The sequence below is a fragment of the Mus caroli genome, unplaced genomic scaffold (genome assembly GCF_978045245.1).
Source record: "Mus caroli unplaced genomic scaffold, Mus_caroli_1 scaffold_3, whole genome shotgun sequence".
Classification (NCBI taxonomy): domain Eukaryota; kingdom Metazoa; phylum Chordata; class Mammalia; order Rodentia; family Muridae; genus Mus; species Mus caroli.
Window position 1 is genome coordinate 57,522,795 of NW_028227258.1, and position 18,102 is coordinate 57,540,896.

General features: G+C 37.0%; 1 protein-coding gene across 3 annotated transcripts in view; it reads right to left on the reverse strand.

The window, feature by feature from the left end:
- Positions 1-18,102, reverse strand: part of Csde1 (cold shock domain containing E1) — a 36,789-nt gene that overhangs the window by 6,670 nt on the left and 12,017 nt on the right. The window contains exons 3-16 of one of the 3 annotated variants that reach the window (XM_029474891.2): positions 14,614-14,760; positions 12,318-12,516; positions 11,165-11,274; positions 10,674-10,766; positions 9,964-10,061; positions 7,933-8,014; positions 7,480-7,608; positions 7,236-7,361; positions 6,344-6,556; positions 4,425-4,565; positions 4,172-4,336; positions 1,668-1,775; positions 929-1,104; positions 246-358 (exon numbers count right to left, since the gene is read on the reverse strand). In XM_029474891.2, coding sequence (XP_029330751.1) covers positions 246-358; positions 929-1,104; positions 1,668-1,775; positions 4,172-4,336; positions 4,425-4,565; positions 6,344-6,556; positions 7,236-7,361; positions 7,480-7,608; positions 7,933-8,014; positions 9,964-10,061; positions 10,674-10,766; positions 11,165-11,274; positions 12,318-12,516; positions 14,614-14,751 — 1,891 coding nt within the window. In that variant the 5' untranslated portion in view covers positions 14,752-14,760. The remainder of the gene's footprint in view (positions 1-245; positions 359-928; positions 1,105-1,667; positions 1,776-4,171; positions 4,337-4,424; positions 4,566-6,343; positions 6,557-7,235; positions 7,362-7,479; positions 7,609-7,932; positions 8,015-9,963; positions 10,062-10,673; positions 10,767-11,164; positions 11,275-12,317; positions 12,517-14,613; positions 14,761-18,102) is intronic. The other 2 variants (XM_021157725.3, XM_029474892.2) reach the window with 2 other exon arrangements.

Consider the following 18,102-nt stretch of genomic DNA (forward strand, 5'->3'; position numbering starts at 1 on the left):
AAACTGCCACATCCTACAAATTCAAAATGTTATCTCTGAAATGTTACAGAAATCACGCACAAACTGTCATGCCCAGAATTTGGTAGTGTCAAGAACATGAATAACTGACAAACAGTGAAGGTATACTGCTGCTCTGGGTACCTGAGAGCACGTTACAGAACATGTATGGCCGTATCCTTCTCCTGACCCTATATATTGTATCTTTCCATCAAAGCATAGGATGAATAGGAATCACAATTCATTACCTGAGTGAGTTTTGTTTACTTTCTCAGCACTGACTTTATTGCCTTTGCCTTTGGACAAGCTGTATTCAACCATGTCTCCCAGTTCCAGGCTATCAACATCACCAGAGAACTCACTAAAGGGAAAAGATAATAAAGTGACATTAAAATAAGCCACTACCACCAATATCAATAATAGCATGGAGCCTTTTCTCCTTCCAACATCCATAGGAGGGCTGCATATATTAAGATACTGTTTTAAGGTATTGATTCATTAAATCCTTAAACAAAACCAACCCCCACCCCACCCCCCCAAAAAACCAAGAACCTATAAACTGAGCTACCACTATTTCTAGCTTGAAGGTAAAGAAATCAAGAAGTTAATTCATTTGATGAAAGTAACATATTAAGTGGGAGAACCTAGATCAAAACTAAAATATCTAGTTTTGATTCAATGAACCCATGTTTTTTACTATATGCTATAACTGTATTATCACACTAGTACCAATATGTATAATAAAAATATGTAAAGGCAGGTAAATGCATTTCTATGTTTATGGCAGATGTCTAACTCCTGTATGTAACTTGCCATAATTACAAATAGAAAAGCTGGGTCTCAAAAAGTATCAACCTATACTAAATTCTTTGAAACGTTAATATAAAAGAATATAATAGGAATAGTTTGCTGCCTAAAAGGCATTACTTACCTATAATGGAAAAATATTTCCTTATCATGATTAGCTGTTTCTATAAATCCAAAATTATCTTTCAGAGTTGCCACATAACCCAAGAGCCTTTTGGAGTTAGAATTCCGACCTAAAAGTCTCACGCAAGTTGCAATCTGCTGTCCAGGCCTCTGTCTGTCGCTAATACTAAACTCAACCTACAAGACAACGAGGATGATAGTTGGTACCACTGTCACGTCCGCAAGCTCTGCACCTTTAAGAAGCTCACCCAAAATACCCCCCAGACCAAGCTTTTCACTGCAGATCTATTTTGTAATTACTCTGACAGAAAAATTTACAGAAAGCACTTGCTGTCTCAATTCATAAATGATTTAAGTTTTGCCTGTCAATGTACACTTTGTAGTTTTAATTTCTATAAAGAGAGGCTGTCTAAAAAGCAGGCAATGTAAATTTTTGGTGTAATTTTATACTGGTTTTATTTTAGTGAGTATTTTTCTTGTTTGACTGTATCTAGTGGTTGTGGCACTTACCTACTAACTTAACTGCTAGAATTACAGGCATGCCATCACACTCTAAAAAGAACTCAAATCTAAAAACCTATCATTCAGTATGTTTCATAAGCTATAAGACCCTGTATTAGGTATTTAATCTTTCCAGTGAAAAAATGCTTCAGCCAAACTTAGCAAAATTTAAACCGTCCTTTAGCAAATATAATCAAGACAACCTTTAACCTTTCTTCAAGTAAGTAACACTATCTTACCTTATCTCCTATTTGAGGAGAAGTAGATCCTTCCACATCCTTGGCTTGAAAAGCAATCGTCAGTTTCACCCCACAGTCGTCATAAGCTATAATGCCATCTTCTGCCTCCTAAAGAAAATATAAAACACAATTAAATATCCTCAAGAACACTAACAAATGATAACAGAAAGGGGGAAGGAAGATATATAATTACAGTTCTTAGGGATCCTTAACACAAAGAATTGGGAGAGCCACAGAAATTTATTCTAGGACACTCTAAACAACACAAGATAAAATGCATGAATAAAAGGTATGCTTGCCTTCACTCATTGTTGCCTCAATCTACTATCTCTGAGCCTTTCAGTTTTATCAGAAAATTAAGCTGAGAATGACATTTCTAGCCAAGAGAAAATTTTGTGGAGCATGAAGCTTAGCTTTCTCATGAAGAAAACTCTTTAATATTCTTAAAATAGCAGCTGAAAATATCCTCTTTACTGTCCCAGAGCACTTCAGTGTTTAGTCACTATTATCAATGTGTGAGAAATTAACTTGGTTTAAAAACTAGCACAAATCGGGCTGGGGCTGTAGCCCACTGACAGAGCCCTTGTCTACCAAGTCCAAAGCTCTGGGTTCGATCCCCAATTAAAAAAAGAAATACTAGCACAAATCAAAGCACTAGAAATGTTACGATACACCAGTATTTCTACAATAATAATGAAAACTTAGCACCCACATTTCACATACAACCTGATAGTAAGTGATGTCACTGTACCAGGAACCACATAAACTACATTTTTATGGTTCAACATCATTTCTATGGGAATAATGCCCATACCATCAATCTGTCTTTTTCCCTTATACCTCACTGCTATTACATAATCAATACTAGTTCACTTGTCTTAATTAAAATTCTTTATAATTATTTATACATTACCAGATAGGTAATTTGTATTAGTGAAACCATCTCCGTAGTTACTTAGAAGTTTGTACAAAACCACAAGTGCCCCTTGATAGTAATTTTTTTTTGAGTCTTTTGTTTTGTTTTATGGTAATTTTAAAAGATTTGTTTTACAGTAAGTCTCTCATGCACCTTAAAATTGTCTACTCTGTTTAGAGTTACAATGATAAAATTTTGTTCCTTAAGTCCATACCTGATGCCATTACCCAACTGAAAATGTTGAAGTCTTGCACAAAAAGTTCATTATTGAATTTAGAGAGCAACCATCGATGCTCTTCTCCCTCAATCAAAACCTAAGCCCACCTTCTTCAAACCAGTTACTCACTGCTTTCTGAAGTAGTCTTCCCTGCCCTCTTTCTCTCATGCTGACCTCTATTCTGTCAGAATGCCCTTTCGATTGCTACATATTAAATGCCAACACCTTAAGAGAACCATTCCAAGACCTTCCCAGTTATTTACTTTGCCAGAGCATCTTCTCAAACTTGCTTTATGTGTTTGGAGGGAGGAAGGTTACATGGCCTCTAATCTAGGCCTTTATGGCAAATATAGCTTAGTAACAACCCCAATGCCTTTGGTACTACAGAAACTTGCTCTCTTATAGTAAATATTCTGTACAAGTCCCTTAGTGTATTATTTATGAGAGCAGAACTTAAGATTTTTGCATAGGCAACAGACTTTCTTAGTAAATGGAAGTACAAATATGTGAATGCAATGCATCAAATTTGGAAAGCTTTAACCTCTTTATGGATAAGAGCTTTTGATAAGTGCTTCTCAAATGAGGAGAAAGCAAGGATACTGGCTAAAACATCCCCCTTGCAAAAGTCAAAGATGATGAAGCTAAGAAATGTTATTATTACATACAAATATTTTAAAATAAAAACAAAACTTGTCTGAATACTCTAACTTATTGAGAACGACTGAACTCCTGATCTTCCTTTGTGCACCTTACAAGTGCTAGAATCACAGTCCAGTATCACCATGGCTGGTTGTAGTGACTATTCTTGGTTGTCAACTTGACTATAACTGGAATGAACTACAATCCAGAATTGGAAGGCTCACCAGTGACCCTAATCTGGAGGCTGGGAGATACAAGTTTCTGACCTGGATCTTGAGGCCTAATGGCTATGGACTCCAGATTAAGACAGGGAGTTCAAGGTCATCTGGGATTAAAGGTGTGGTGTCACACCACTTTAATCTGGGCTACACCTTCTGCTGGAGACTATATAAGGACATTGGAAGAAGGAAGGTGAGCTCTCTCTCTCTCTCCCCCTCCCTCCCTCCTTCGACTGCTTGCCTTGTGGGACTGAGCAACTGCTAGATCCTTGGACTTTCATTCACAGCTGCTACTGATCATTGTTGGGAGTTGCATTGTAGACTGTGAGTCATCAATAAATTCCTTTACTATATAGAGACTACCCATAAGTTCTGTGACTCTAGAGAACCTGACTAATATACTGGTGTATACAGAATTTTTAAAAAGGAGACAATATTTCACTATATGAGCTACAATGCATTCTGGAGGCAAAGATAAAAGACATACAAACCATCTGGATCACCTAACACTTGCCTTGTCTTTGCCTTTATTTGGGCTTGTAGTTTTAGGGTTGGAAAAAGTGGCTTCTTTTTCTACGGTGCCCAGAAAACGATGATCTGAATGGGAATGGAATGAAACCGTGCCCTTGGGAAGTTTTTTAATCCTAATAGCATGATTTCTTTGGGCAGAGAGCATATCCTACAAATTAAACAAAATCAACAAAATTAAACTTACAAAGGAGACAGCAGAATACCAACCCTTAACACTTTCCCCAACAGCTACTCACGGGAACCACAGTGAACTCTACTTCATCTGCAATGTGGAGCTGGTTCCCATCTAGAATCTCACTGAAGTGGAAGAACATACGAGCATCACGATCCACACACTTGATGAAACCAAAACCATCTCTCATGGCAGCAATCACACCCTGAATAAAAACCAAATTAACATTTTTTAACTGGTTATATAGGTTTTTCTGTTTTGTTTTTTTAAAAAAGAAGTTAATAAACAACATCAAAGCCGGGCGGTGGTGGTGCACGCCTTTAATCCCAGCACTTGGGAGGCAGAGGCAGGTGGATTTCTGAGTTCGAGGCCAGCCTGGTCTACAAAGTGAGTTACAGGACAGCCAGGGCTACACAGAGAAACCCTATCTCGAAAAAAAGAATTTCCAGGTCCCACTCCTTGGAAAATATGCATTATAAAAATAAAGCCTTATGAATTGAACCACAAATACATAAACTAAATGACAACATAAGAATTTCAAAAATTTATTGATATACTTCATAAATAAATCATAAAAGCAATATTTTACTGCTTTCTCATGTGACTTTAGTCATAGGAAGCCTTTAAGATGTAAAAAACCAAAAGTGCACTCTATTGTTTCTTCCTCTTGTTTTCTTTTATCCTATGAAAATGTAGGTTTGTGAGATCACTGTATTCCCAGTACTCAGAAGCACTCATGGATTTTTATCCAATGAGATGCACATTGCATATTTACTGCAGAGATGGATACTACTAGCTTTGAATATGACCCGAGTATTTTGAAATTTAATCACTGTCAAACTTCTGATGGTAACCAAAATATATACTTTATACCATAAAGAGAGAAAAGAGACTCTGCTTGGAATGAGGGTCTTTTTGTTGTTTTGTTTTCGTAGAGGACCCAGGAGTGATCCCAGGCATTCACATCGACCTGTGATGAACTCTAGTTCCAGGGAATCTGATGTCCAATTTTGGCCGCTGTGGGTACCAGGTACACACATTAAAGTAAAATTCTCATACACAATGACAAGAGGAGGAGGACCAGGGATATGGCAGTGCACACCTTTAATTCCAGCACTCAAGAGGCAGAAGCAAATTTTTTGAGTTCAAGGCCCACCTGGCCTAAAAGTTCCAGGGGAACTGTGTCTCAAAAAACAACTTATAAAAATGTACCTGTTAGAGGCAGGTGGATTTCTGAGTTCGAGGCCAGCCTGGTCTACAGAGAGAGTTCCAGGACAGCCAGGGCTACACAGAGAAACCCTGTCTCGAAAAACCAAAAACAAACAAACAAACAAAAAGTACCTGTTTTTATTGTCAACACTGAGACATGCTACAGATGGTATGATTTCAAACAACACTAAATACAAACTATACCTGAGAAAAGTCAGTCTACAAAATGTTTATAAGACATATTTGAGTAGCAAATCAGGCACATACTATTCAGACATATACTCACTTTAAAAAAAGCAAACTATTACCATAAAAGCGGTGAAATCAATTTACTGCTGTTTAACCTACTGTTTACTAAACATCACAGAGGAAATCTTAAGAAAATATATTTCCTGGTGTCTTATTCACATTTCATTAGCAATCACCTTATCTGGTTTCCTAATTTAAAATTAATTTATATGTCTTTCCAAGATAGCTAAGAGAATGAAAGAGATGCTAAGCCCAAACTAATTCAAATATGTAGGATTCTTAGCTACTTAATAAAGTGACTTCCCAAAACAGTCATTAGCTTACAAGAAATTTCCTCTAACAACTTGCAGGAGTTGGCCTCTCCGTCATGTGCAGACTAGGACACACACAGGCTATCAGGCTTGGGAACAAACATCTGTATTCACTAGTCATCAGCCTAAGAAGTTCCCAGCGAACAGTGTAAATCAGAGTCCACCACTGAACCCGAAATGTCAGATAAAATTCCAGCAATGCTTAAACACTTACCATCTCTCTGGCTTCATTAGTGAACTGAAATGTATTTGATAGAACCTCTATGTTGGTTGCTCGTTCTAATTTGTCACGTCGGTCTGTTGAAATATTAAACCTAACATGGTCACCTTCCAGCAGGGTCACTTTGGATTTTGTGTCTTTGTCTCCAAAGGGAAGTTCTTTAGGAATCACAAAGTCAACTTTGATTCGTCCTGGCAATGGGTCATTCTGATGAGAAGGAAAAACGATTTTAGCTGGAGATTTCTCATCCTTTTAGCTCTAAGTCAAACAAGAAGAACACATAGTAAATAGCTTATTTATAATATAGTACCCTGAAGGGGGAAAAAGTGCTGACAATTTAAGCCCAATATAAAAGCTTCATCATCTAAGGCCCCATGACAACCATAAATCAAGCACTGTTGTTAACACTGCACTGCGATATCAAGAACTGCTAAGGAAAAACACTTCAGCCCTTTGGATCTCACATTTATCCAGCAATGATGCCTTTCACCTTACCTCCCCACGAGTTAACAAATGGTAAGACAGGGGAACAGAGAAGTAGCACATGCAGTCCAATTCAGTAGGATCTTCCCCAGTTCAGGTAAAAATTTCTTTTAATCACTCAGTGAAAACCAAATAAGCAAAAACATACCCATCAACATACCGTTCATTAGTTTCTCTTTTCTTTCTGCAGTACTGGGGGCCTTTTGCATGCTAGGTCAGCCCTCTGCCACTGAACCAACCCTCAATCTATTTTGCTTTTTTTTTTTTTTAAATTAAAATACCTATTAAAAGATACACCCCACTACACACAACTACATCAATCAAACAGACTCCACTTTTAGTGTATCACCATAATATTGTACTGATTGGTCAGAAGAAGACATTGCTGATAAAGACAATTTACCTGGTTTTTACTGGGTACTTTTGGGATAACTTTGGTTACAGTTCCTTCAAAATGTTCAATGCTGATATCTTCAAAAATGACTGTTCCTTGAGGCAATAGTCTGACATCTGTTGCAACTTCTTTACCCTAAATCAAGAGATTGAAATGGGCAGGGGTCACATAATTTTAAGTGTTTCTTAAATGTATAATCCACTATTAGTCTTTAAAGGGCAACAATTTAGAGTTAGTGAATGACCTATCTTACATTTCTGTCCTTGATTGTGAATTCCACGTCATCTCCAGGCTGTAGGGTTTCTAGGTCACCTTTAAATTCACTATAGTGAAAGAATATCTCTTTTACAACATCACCTCTTTCGATAAAGCCAAACGCCTCCTAAAGCAAAAAGCCCCCAAATACAAAATCATTAATTACCAATCAATATACAAATGTATGATTACAACTTAAAAAAAATCAGTAAGCTTTATCTTAAAATTATACTATAGGCCAAAGAGTACAACTCTATAAAGTCTACCTTACCAACCAAGACTTGACCTAAAGCCTGGCAATCAAGAAGCTTCATGAACTTAGCTAAGTTAATGAGGAAATAGTCTTAAAGCAGAGACAGGAGAAGCAAGTGGTTGGGTTTGTAGTACAAAGCTTAAAAGCAGTTAAAAACCAAACAGCAAACCTAAACATTTCAAGTTTATTAACTATTACCTTCATGGCACAAACTACTCCTTGACAGCGAGCTTGTTTCTTTTTCAACAGCATAATATTACGAGCACTTACAGCACCAGTGCTAGAGAAGAAATGAAAAATGAAGGTTAAACCCTCTGGGTTGTTAGAAACTATTGAGTCTATAATCACAAAGTAGTTTCCTGGGTCTTAAAAATTCTGTCATTATTAAGAACAAATGTAAGGTTTATGATACCCAATCCTCTATGGATAAAAACTCTGTTCAAACTCCCCATCTTTCAGACTTAAAATTCATACATGGATTGTTTTTTTTCTTCTTCATAAATTCCTGACTTTACCAAAGTAGACACCTTCTAAAGGTGGAGAACTCTGGTTTCACAGCAGGGTGAGTATTACACGTTATAAACTAAGAACTGATGGTAACAATAAAAAATTTGTTATTGGGAAGTGCTAAACTTAGTACCTATCCTCTTAATTTCTTTTCTCTTTCTTTCTTTCTTTTTTTTTTTTTTTTTTTTTTGAGGCAGGGTTTCTCTGTGCAACTATGGCTTGTCCTGAACTCAACTCTGTAGACCAGGTTGGCCTCAAAACTCAGAGAGATCCATCTGCCTCCGCTGCCTAAGTGCTAGGATTAAAGATGTTCACCAGACTAGACTGTCCTTCTTATTCCTGCCCTCTAAGAGACAGGAGACTTTGCCATGCTTTCAACTCAAGTTTATTTCAAGCACAGTGTAAACTATGTAAGATACAAAATTATTGCTGGGGTCAATGTGCTTAGAAGAGAGTAGCTATCAAAAATCCAGACAGACAAACGAGGTACTGCTTTTTTGAAGACTAAGTGTAAGTGTTGAAGAAACTGCTCAGTAGTCAAGAGTGGTTGCTGTTCGTGTAGAGAACATGGGATCAATACCTAGCACCCATGGTGGGTGTGGCTCACAGCCATCTCTAAACTCCAGTTCAAGGGGATAGGATGCCCTCTCCTGGCTTCCTAAGGCACTGTACACACAGGTTCACATGTGCACAAAATCACTCTGTGTATGTATGTTATGTGGACAGGTGGTCCATGTCTTTAATCTCAGCATTCAAGAAGCAGAGGCAAGAATCACTCTGAGTTGGAGGCCAGCCTGGTCTACATAGTGACCCTGTCTCAAAATAAATAAATAAATAAATAAATAAATAAATAAATAAATAAGAATAAACTAGGTAAAAAAATTATTTAGTACAAATCTTTGGCAAAGGGAAGAAATTATTAAAGGTGAAATAAGAGTGGCTACCTTCTGAAACTTACCTTATCTATTCCCTGGTTTTCTACTTCATATTCAATTAAAACCCTTGGTCTAAAATTAATATATAAACCCATAACCCAATTTCATTTTCCAGTATTCCAACAACTTTGATTCCTATCTTGGCTGATCCATATAAACCCTTTATTACTGTATCACTCCTGGGCTAGAACACCTCTATTGTTCAAGAGCCTGCTATCTTTAGCACTTACACAACTCTAACCTTACTCCAAGTTTTACAAGAATTGTATAATAAAGCTCATCTCATGTTCCTGCAGCCCAATCAACAAAGCTAACTCAAACTTCTAGCCATTTTCCCCAAAATGTCTGATAGTTCTCTGACCATACTGCTCTCATTTCTTATCTGACTTCTCACTGTCAAAATTAATCTTACATCTTTGTCCTTAATAAAAATGACAATGTTTTAATCACCTTTAGATTCTGATACCTGCCTATAGAATAGTCACAGACCTTTAAGGTCTCAAGCTGCTGGATAAAATCTTCAAGGGTCATAAAAAGTATCCAGATTTGCCAGTTAGGTGTTATTTAAATTTCAGATTTCTCCTCCCACCCCTACTTTCCTTCTTTTTGGTATTTGAAACAGGACCCAGTGCACCCAACCTGGTCTCTAACTCCTGACACTGTCTCTACCTCTCAAGTATTAGGACTATCAGGACAGAACACCACACCTGGCTCTTACTTCAAAAATTTTTTTAATGTAACCAAAAAAAGAATCATTTAGGTTAGGAAAATATTGAAGAGAACTTACTGTTTATTGTTATCAATTACAAAGTTAATTTTATCTCCAGTTTCCAGCTGAACATTCCCTTCCACATCTTCAGAGGTGTAAGTCAGATAAAATACTTCCTGTGAATTAACCAGCTATTATTATTATCTCAACAGGATGCACATTTACTGTACAATGTCACTTACTCAAATACTTCTTATACTGGCATTTTAAAGCCACAGTTCTTAGTTATATGCAGTATAACAAGTAAGTTGTCTTATTTATAATCACACTTCCCCTCCATGGTGCTGATGACTTCTTTGAGTCCACAGCTGAGCAGCAATCCAAGTTCAAAAAGCTTACACACGTGGAAGCATTTGCCCAGAGACTGTAGTTACATTTCAAAAAGACAATCTTTACAAAAGGCATTCCAAATAAAAAAACTGGAGTTAGTGCTTAAAAGGAACCAGAAATAAATCCCCTTCCCCACAACCCACCAAAAAGTGATTTAAAGGAGCATTTTTACCTTAATGTTCTAACTAAGGTCACACTTGGGCAAGCTAACACACTTGGAAGTCCTATGGATTTTTTTCTTTAAAAATAATTTTATTATGCTGCACTTGAAGCCTCATAAAACCAAATTTAAAAGTGATTTTAGCAACTAGCTTACGTTTTCTACTTTGAATTTTAAAGTACGCTTATAGATCACATGATGGATCAGGCAAAGGTTTAAGAAAAATACACAAGTTTACCCCATTACGTTCGTAGCATACACTCCCTGTTGGACTCTGACCCGGGGCAGCTGGAGATTTACTCTCTAAGTTGTGAGGAACAGCGCACACAACCTACCAGTCAAAAAAAAAAAAATTTCCATTGCTAATCATTTCAGGAGCAGCACTGTGCAATATAAACTGAGTTCTAATATCCTCTATACTATACACAGGGATGCATTTTAATATGATCCACAAGAGGATGTCATGCTGCCAAGTTTCAAACTTACAGTATGCAAATTGACTGTAAGTAAAGACTCAGGGTTATGTGTAAAACCCAAACTGAGTCTTGACCATGTTTTTAGTTCAGGTCAAGAAATGCCAGTGCTTCTGATCTAATCTTAAAAGTTATCTTTATATACTAGAGCTCTCTTCGTGCAAACTGAGGAGGCAAGGGACAATCTTCCTTTTCTAATGTGAAAAATATGCAAATATGGGGCCCTAAGGAAATACAAAGTATCAAAGTCACTAACTTGTCCGTTCATTCGTTCTTCAGGATGTATTTCTGGTTTTATCTTCACCAATTTAATAGCAATAGGTTTCCCAGTCCTCCGGTCAGATGACACTTCAAATTCAACATCATCTAAAATAAAGAATGTGTCATGTTTGTTGGACTAATGCTTGAAAAACAGCATCTTGCATCTGACCTCTAAGGTGTGGAATATCTAAGTTGCCTTAAACCAGTGGTTCTCAAAGTATGGTTCCTAGGCCAGAAGCATCAACGTTACCTGGAAACTTAGGAGACCATGCAAATTCTTGAGCCTCACTTCAGACCTAGGTAAAGACAAACTCTGGGGAATCAAGTACAGCAATGTGTATTTTATTGAGCCTTCCAACCAACTGACACACACACGAGCATTTCAGACTGAGTTAGTCTTAGACTATCTTAGACTGAGGTAGCTATAGATTATGACCTAGTTTTCATGGCATTTATATACATTACAAATAAGATAATACAGATTTGGAAACATCTTACTTTAGCTTCCTTATCTATAAAATGGAATAATTTCTAACATACAATATTGCTGAGAGAATTAAACAAAATAATGCTAAACAGCATGCACCCACACCAAATACTCATGTTAGCCACAGTTCTAAGTTCATTCTCAAGAATATTTTTATGTGAATCAGAGTTTTGCCTGTTTGTTTGTTTGTATGTATGTATGTATGTATGTATGTATGTAGACAACATTTGGTGTCTGGTGCCCACAAAGGCCAGAAGAGGCCATCAGATGCCTTGCAACTGAGTATGTATGAGCTGAGGTTGGTGCTAGGAACTGAACCTAGGTTCTATACAAGAGTATCAAGTATTCAAACTGCTGTGGCATCTTTCTAGCCTCTTGGGATTTTTTGTTGTTTTAGTTTAAGAAATCTTATAATTTCATTCCTTTAAATCTTCTAACTATCTAAAGAAAGAAAAAAAAAAAAAAAAAAAGAAACTCATATCTTTTTACCAGGTAAGTTTTTCAGATCTCAAAATGACATTGCCATAGTAAAAATTAGGACACATATTTGAGTAGTAAGCAAAACTAATGTTCATCTTTTCTGGCTTATAACAGACTGAAAAGTCCTATCAGGAACAAGCAGACACACAGTAGAAAGTTCAAAAGTGAGCTGACAGATTACCTCCTACTTTTAAGTCTTGGAGGTTGCCATTATATTGTGAACAGTGGAAGAAAAGTCTAGCTTGCCGTTCTGAACACTGAATGAATCCGTAAGAGGTCAAGAGTTTTTCAATAACCCCAGTTTCACGAAGTGCTGCTGAAGTACCATTGGGGTACCCATTGTGTCCATTGTTGTGGAGAAGATTTGGATCAAAGCTCATCTGTTTTAAAAAAGAAAAAAAAAAAAAGTCAATATATAGATCTATGTATACTTTCCACAGCATACTAAGTCTGATTATATATATGTATCTTTATAAATATATCTTTGTTATAGAAAAGCAAAGAAAAGGAAGTTAAAATAGGTAAAAAGTCTATAGACTTTTACTAGTGAAATACTTAAATTTTCATTTACAAAACGAAAAAAACCCCAAACAATACTAACACTAGGTAAAACAACACTTAGTGAAAGTTCTTAACATTAACTTTAAATTACTGAAACAATTTTAAAACAATAGTGGTTAATATAAAAACTAGTAACCTAGAATTACCAGATTAAGAAAATATCTTAATACTATTTGGAAAGCCATGCAGATTAAATTCATAAAGTTAGCAGAAATTAACACAATCAATGTCTTACTCAATATTTAATTCAAATTTAAAAATTGTAGCACAACACACACTCAAGTCCTTAGGGAAAAAACTGAAAATTATGAGTCAAAAATACCTCTAATACAAATTCCTAGCCATAGAGTTGTCTAACAATGTTTAGTTGATTTCTAAGGACATTCAAAACCTTTTCCTTGCTAAGAAAACACTGACATCTCTAATGTCATCTGTTTCATTGATCAATTCTAAGCTATATAATAAAGCAAATGAAACATTCTCTTCAGTGAAAAAGGAGTTACTGAAATAAAATACAATACAATGCAATGCAATCTGTTTAAGTCAAATACTTTTTTACTTTGGGGATTTCATAAATCATAAAAATAAATTATTTGATAAGTTTGAAAGAAGCTAAGGGGGCTGGAGAAATAGCTCAGCGGTTAAGAGCACTGACTGCTTTTCCAAAGGTAATGAGTTCAATTCCCAGCAACTACATGGTGGCTTCATAACCGCCTGTAATGGGATCCGAAACCCTTCTCTGGTGTGTCTGAAGACAGCTACAATGTACCCATATACATAAAATAAATTAAATTAATCCTAAGAAAAATAAAAAAGCATAAGATGGAATAAGCATCCAAAAAAGGCCGAGTAATTTACCATAGAATCACTAGCTCTAAGTCTTTAACATCAACTTTAAAAGTCCCTTTCTTTGAAATTATGACATAAACATTTCCAGCTCCATGAAATGTTGGGCAATTATTTAAAAGATATATCTTCAATGACCAATATTCTTTTTTATGTGAATGATGGGAATTCCGCCTACGTGTATGTCTGTGTACCACATACTGCTTACTCTCCATAAAGGCCAGAGTCAAGCAGTGGATCTGCGGGAACCAGAGTCACAGACAGTTGTGAGCTGCTAGGTATTGAGAATCAAACCTGGGTCCTTGGAAGAGCAGCCAGCACTCTTAACCACTGAGCCATCTCTCCAGTCCCAAGGACCAAAATTCTTGAAAGATAAATGGTTAAGTAAGGTGGTGGAGGAACAAGCCTTTAATCCCAGCATTCAGGAGACAGGGGCAGGTGGATCTGAGAGAGGTCCAAGCCACCCTACTCTACAGAGTGAATTCCATAAGAGGCAGAGAGCTACTGAGAGAAATCCTATATTAAAGGAAAAAAAAAAAAAACAGTTAAATAATACACTAATACATGGGATGCTCAAAATATGTAAATCAATGCACACCCGTCAGTAATTGGGTTCTATTTCCTTTGTATTAGCCATTGTTCTGAAGTGTATTAACCTAATTTTCACAAAAAACAATACACTATGCCCATTTTACCATGTAGAAAACAACCACTGGCCAAAATCCACTGGTAGACAGCTCAAACGAGGTCTGCATCCACACAATGGGCTTTAAATTCTCCAACTAAAGCCACTTGACAATTTAATTAAAACAGCAGAATCAGATTCAGTGAAGATAAGGATCTGAAATTCTCCTCTTCCAACAAGATCTAAGGCAAGCAATGCTTCTTCACTCTTTAAGACATTTTTACAACAGCAGGGTCCTAAAGTTAATCTCTCAAAAGTCAAAGTCAAAGAAATGATTAGGAAGCTATAAATTGAGCCTACTGGCACTTCAACCAGACCACGTGGCCCCCATAAGCCATGCTTAACACAATGCAAGACAAACTGAATCACTCCTTTCCTGACTTACAGATCTCTGATATGTGGGGGTCCTCTTTTGTTTTTTTGTCCAGGATGAGGTAGATGATGAAGATAAAGGTAAAGAAAGTGAAGGAGGGGCTGCAGGAGTGGGCTGAGGATCTGATGACAAGGTAAGCATGTTCTCCATGTCAAGCAGCTGTGGCAACATAGCATAATGTTTAACAAGTACATGAGTAAATAAACGTCCAACCGAAAGGTTCTCTCAGATACATTAAACAGTCCGGTGTTATAAGGAACTTTACAAATGTCTTAAGAACACTAGTGGCGGCCAGACAATGCTGGCACATGCTTTTCATCCCACATTGGTGGAGGCAGAGGCAGGCACCCCTGTGTGTAGAGGCCAGCCTGGTCTATAGAGCAAGTTCCAGGACAGCCAGGGCTACACAGAGAAACCCTGTCTCAAACAAAACAAAAAAAGAACTTTAGTGGCTAATAAGGAGACCACTATTCCAAATTTCTTTTCAATTTCCAAACAGTAAACAGAATCTATTCTTAATTATAGCCCAATGGAAAACAGAATACTGCATTTATGGTTCTGCCCAAGAAAAAAATTAGTTTCTATGAATATTACTATATGATATGAATATGAGCTATATAAGTGTAGCTTATATCTCACTAAGCTGATATATCGGATATACTTCTCATATAACTTGAATATTACTGAAAATTAAACTACGAACTCACCAAGTTGACAGTGAAGTCTCTTTCTTATTCATTTGTTCTCAGTATACTATAGTTGAAATATACTGGAATGAATGGCCCTACATATTTAGTTATCTAGGCTTGACTCCACAGCAGAGGCACTGTCAGCAGATAGAAATGTATATATATGGAAGGCAAGAAAAACACAAGCAAAGCACATGGACGTCAACACGTTTATTCCAGGACTAACTATTCAACCTCATTATGAAAGACATGACTATTTAATAAGATCTAATGTGTAAGCCGGACTTATATTAGAAGCATTAAAACACACTCCATAAATAATGTCCCTGAGATAATTAATTTATAATAGGATGAAGTTTAAAACAAAACGAAGGAAAAATAAAAAGTCAAGCATGATAGCTCACGTGTATAATCCTAGCATTTGAGAGGCTAAAGCAGGCGTATTACTGAGTTGGGGGCCAGCAAGTACTATAGTAAAAATCCTGTTTTACAAAACAGGAGAAAACAGCACAACAGAATCAATCCTCCAACACATCAGTTCTCAACCTGTGGGTTGTGACCCCTTGGGAGAGAGGGGTTCAAGAATGACTCTTTCACAGGGGTCCAAGACTACCCCAAAACAGACATTTACATTATGATCAACAGCAGCAAAATTATAGTTATGAAGTAACAATGAAAATAATCTTATAGCTGGGCAGTGGTGGCACAGGCCTTTAATCCCAGCACTTGGGAGGCAGAGGCAGGTGGATTTCTGAGTTTGAGGCCAGCCTGGTCTACAAAGTGAGTTCCAGGACAGCCAGGGCGACACAGAGAAACCCTGTCTCAAAAAAACCCAAAAAAAATTAAAAAATAAAATAAAAAAAGATTTTTATGGCTGGAGGTCACCACAACATGAGGTATTATATTAAAGGGTATTAAACAGTAAGAAGAAAGGTTGAGAAGCACTGCTCCAAAACAAATACTTCAAGTAAGCACAAGTACACACTTGTAATCCCAGCACTTAGAAAGTAAAGAGTTGATTTAAAACAAACAACAACAACAAAAACCTTTGAAGACCTGATTACCAAAAAGGCTTAGACACAAGAGATTCAATCAAACAAGAACTCACCCACAAAACAAACTAAGTATACACGCCATACTGGTGAAGAGGACACAAGCCTGTATTAACAGGTAACCTGTCTCCATAATACTGTTTATTTTCATTTTCTGCTCATTTGTTAGCACTCTTTCCAAGGCAATCAAAGTGTAATTATGCATTATAAAACAGTTTTATAAGCATCTCACTGACATGTAATATAATCAAATTGATTTGAGGACCATTATTCTAGGCTACTGACTTAGATCATGGAATGTCAAAGTCCCATTTCTTCATATTTAGACCTTAATCTTACTACATGGATTTTACAATGAAAAGACAGACCCAGAAAGCTGTAACCTTAACCGGCCACCACCATTCATTTCCAAATTTCCATTCCTGATACACTGTAGAAAGAATCCCCCCTTTCTCTCCAGTCTGCCTGTCTTGAGTGCCTAAAGACATGTGCCACCATACCTGGCGTGGTTCACACTCCTAACCCATGCTGGTTTATTATTTAATCAACCAGGATTGACACACACAATATATCAGCACCAATCTAGGTTCTGTCCATAGATTAGTATCTCAGGTAGTTACATTTAGTTTTCCAGAGATTATTTTCTTAAATGTAAAGTCAGAGTTTATATGATATCCAAATTCCCTTTTAAAAAAGTTCTAGTTATTTTAATAACACCCGAGAAAATGTCTCAATGTAACAATTCCCTTCTGTATGTTAATTCCCTCAGTCATTTCTAAAATTGATAGCTCTGTATGCCTAAACAAAACTATCCGTGCACGCATAACTTCTACTATTCCTTCCAGCTGGTTATTTTGAAGACACGGCTTTATGCAGCCTCATTTCGACTCAGGCAGACTTTGAAATAAGCTGTGGAGGATGATCCTGAACTCCTGAACCTTTCTGCCCCAGCCTCCTATGTGCTAGGAGTACAGATGTGCTCCTCCACTTTGGCTCTCCTAAACTCAGTAGTTATTTATACAATTGTTTTCGGCATAGATTTGCAATAACTGTTACTAAAGTGTATTTCACCATTTTTACAGTATTTTGATTAAAGCAGAACAGTGATTATTTCCCTATTAGGTACACTAAAGTTTTTAGTAACTGTGTAACTTAAGCACACAGCCTTTAATCAATTTATTAATACGTCCCATTAGGGAAATATTCCAACCCTCACTACCCACCCCTACAACAAAATAACACGAGCCCAATAAAAACTGCATGTCTGTAACCCAAGGACTTGGGAGGTAGATGCAAGAAGATAAGCTCAAGAACATCCTTTCCTGTTAGAGAACAGTCTGGGCTGGGACCTGTCTTAAAAAGAAGTTGCAGCAGCAGCAGCAGCAGCAGCAGCAGCAGCAGCAGCAGCAGCAGCAACAACAACAACAACAACAAAAACCAACAAAAACCCAACCAACAAAACACTGTAACCTATTGTTTTAAGTCATTAAAAAATTTTCGGCCGGGCGAGGTGGCGCATGCCTTTAATCCCAGCACTCGGGAGGCAGAGGCAGGTGGATTTCTGAGTTTGAGGCCAGCCTGGTCTACAGAGTGAGTTCTAGGACAGCCAGGGCTATACAGAGAAACCCTGTCTCGAAAAACAAAAATAAATAAATAAATAAAAATTCTATTTGTGTTTGTGGGTGGGTATGCCACAAACATTTGCTTTCCTGTGCAGTCAAGATCTATGAGCACCTAAATTGGGCCCTCTGGAAGTAGCT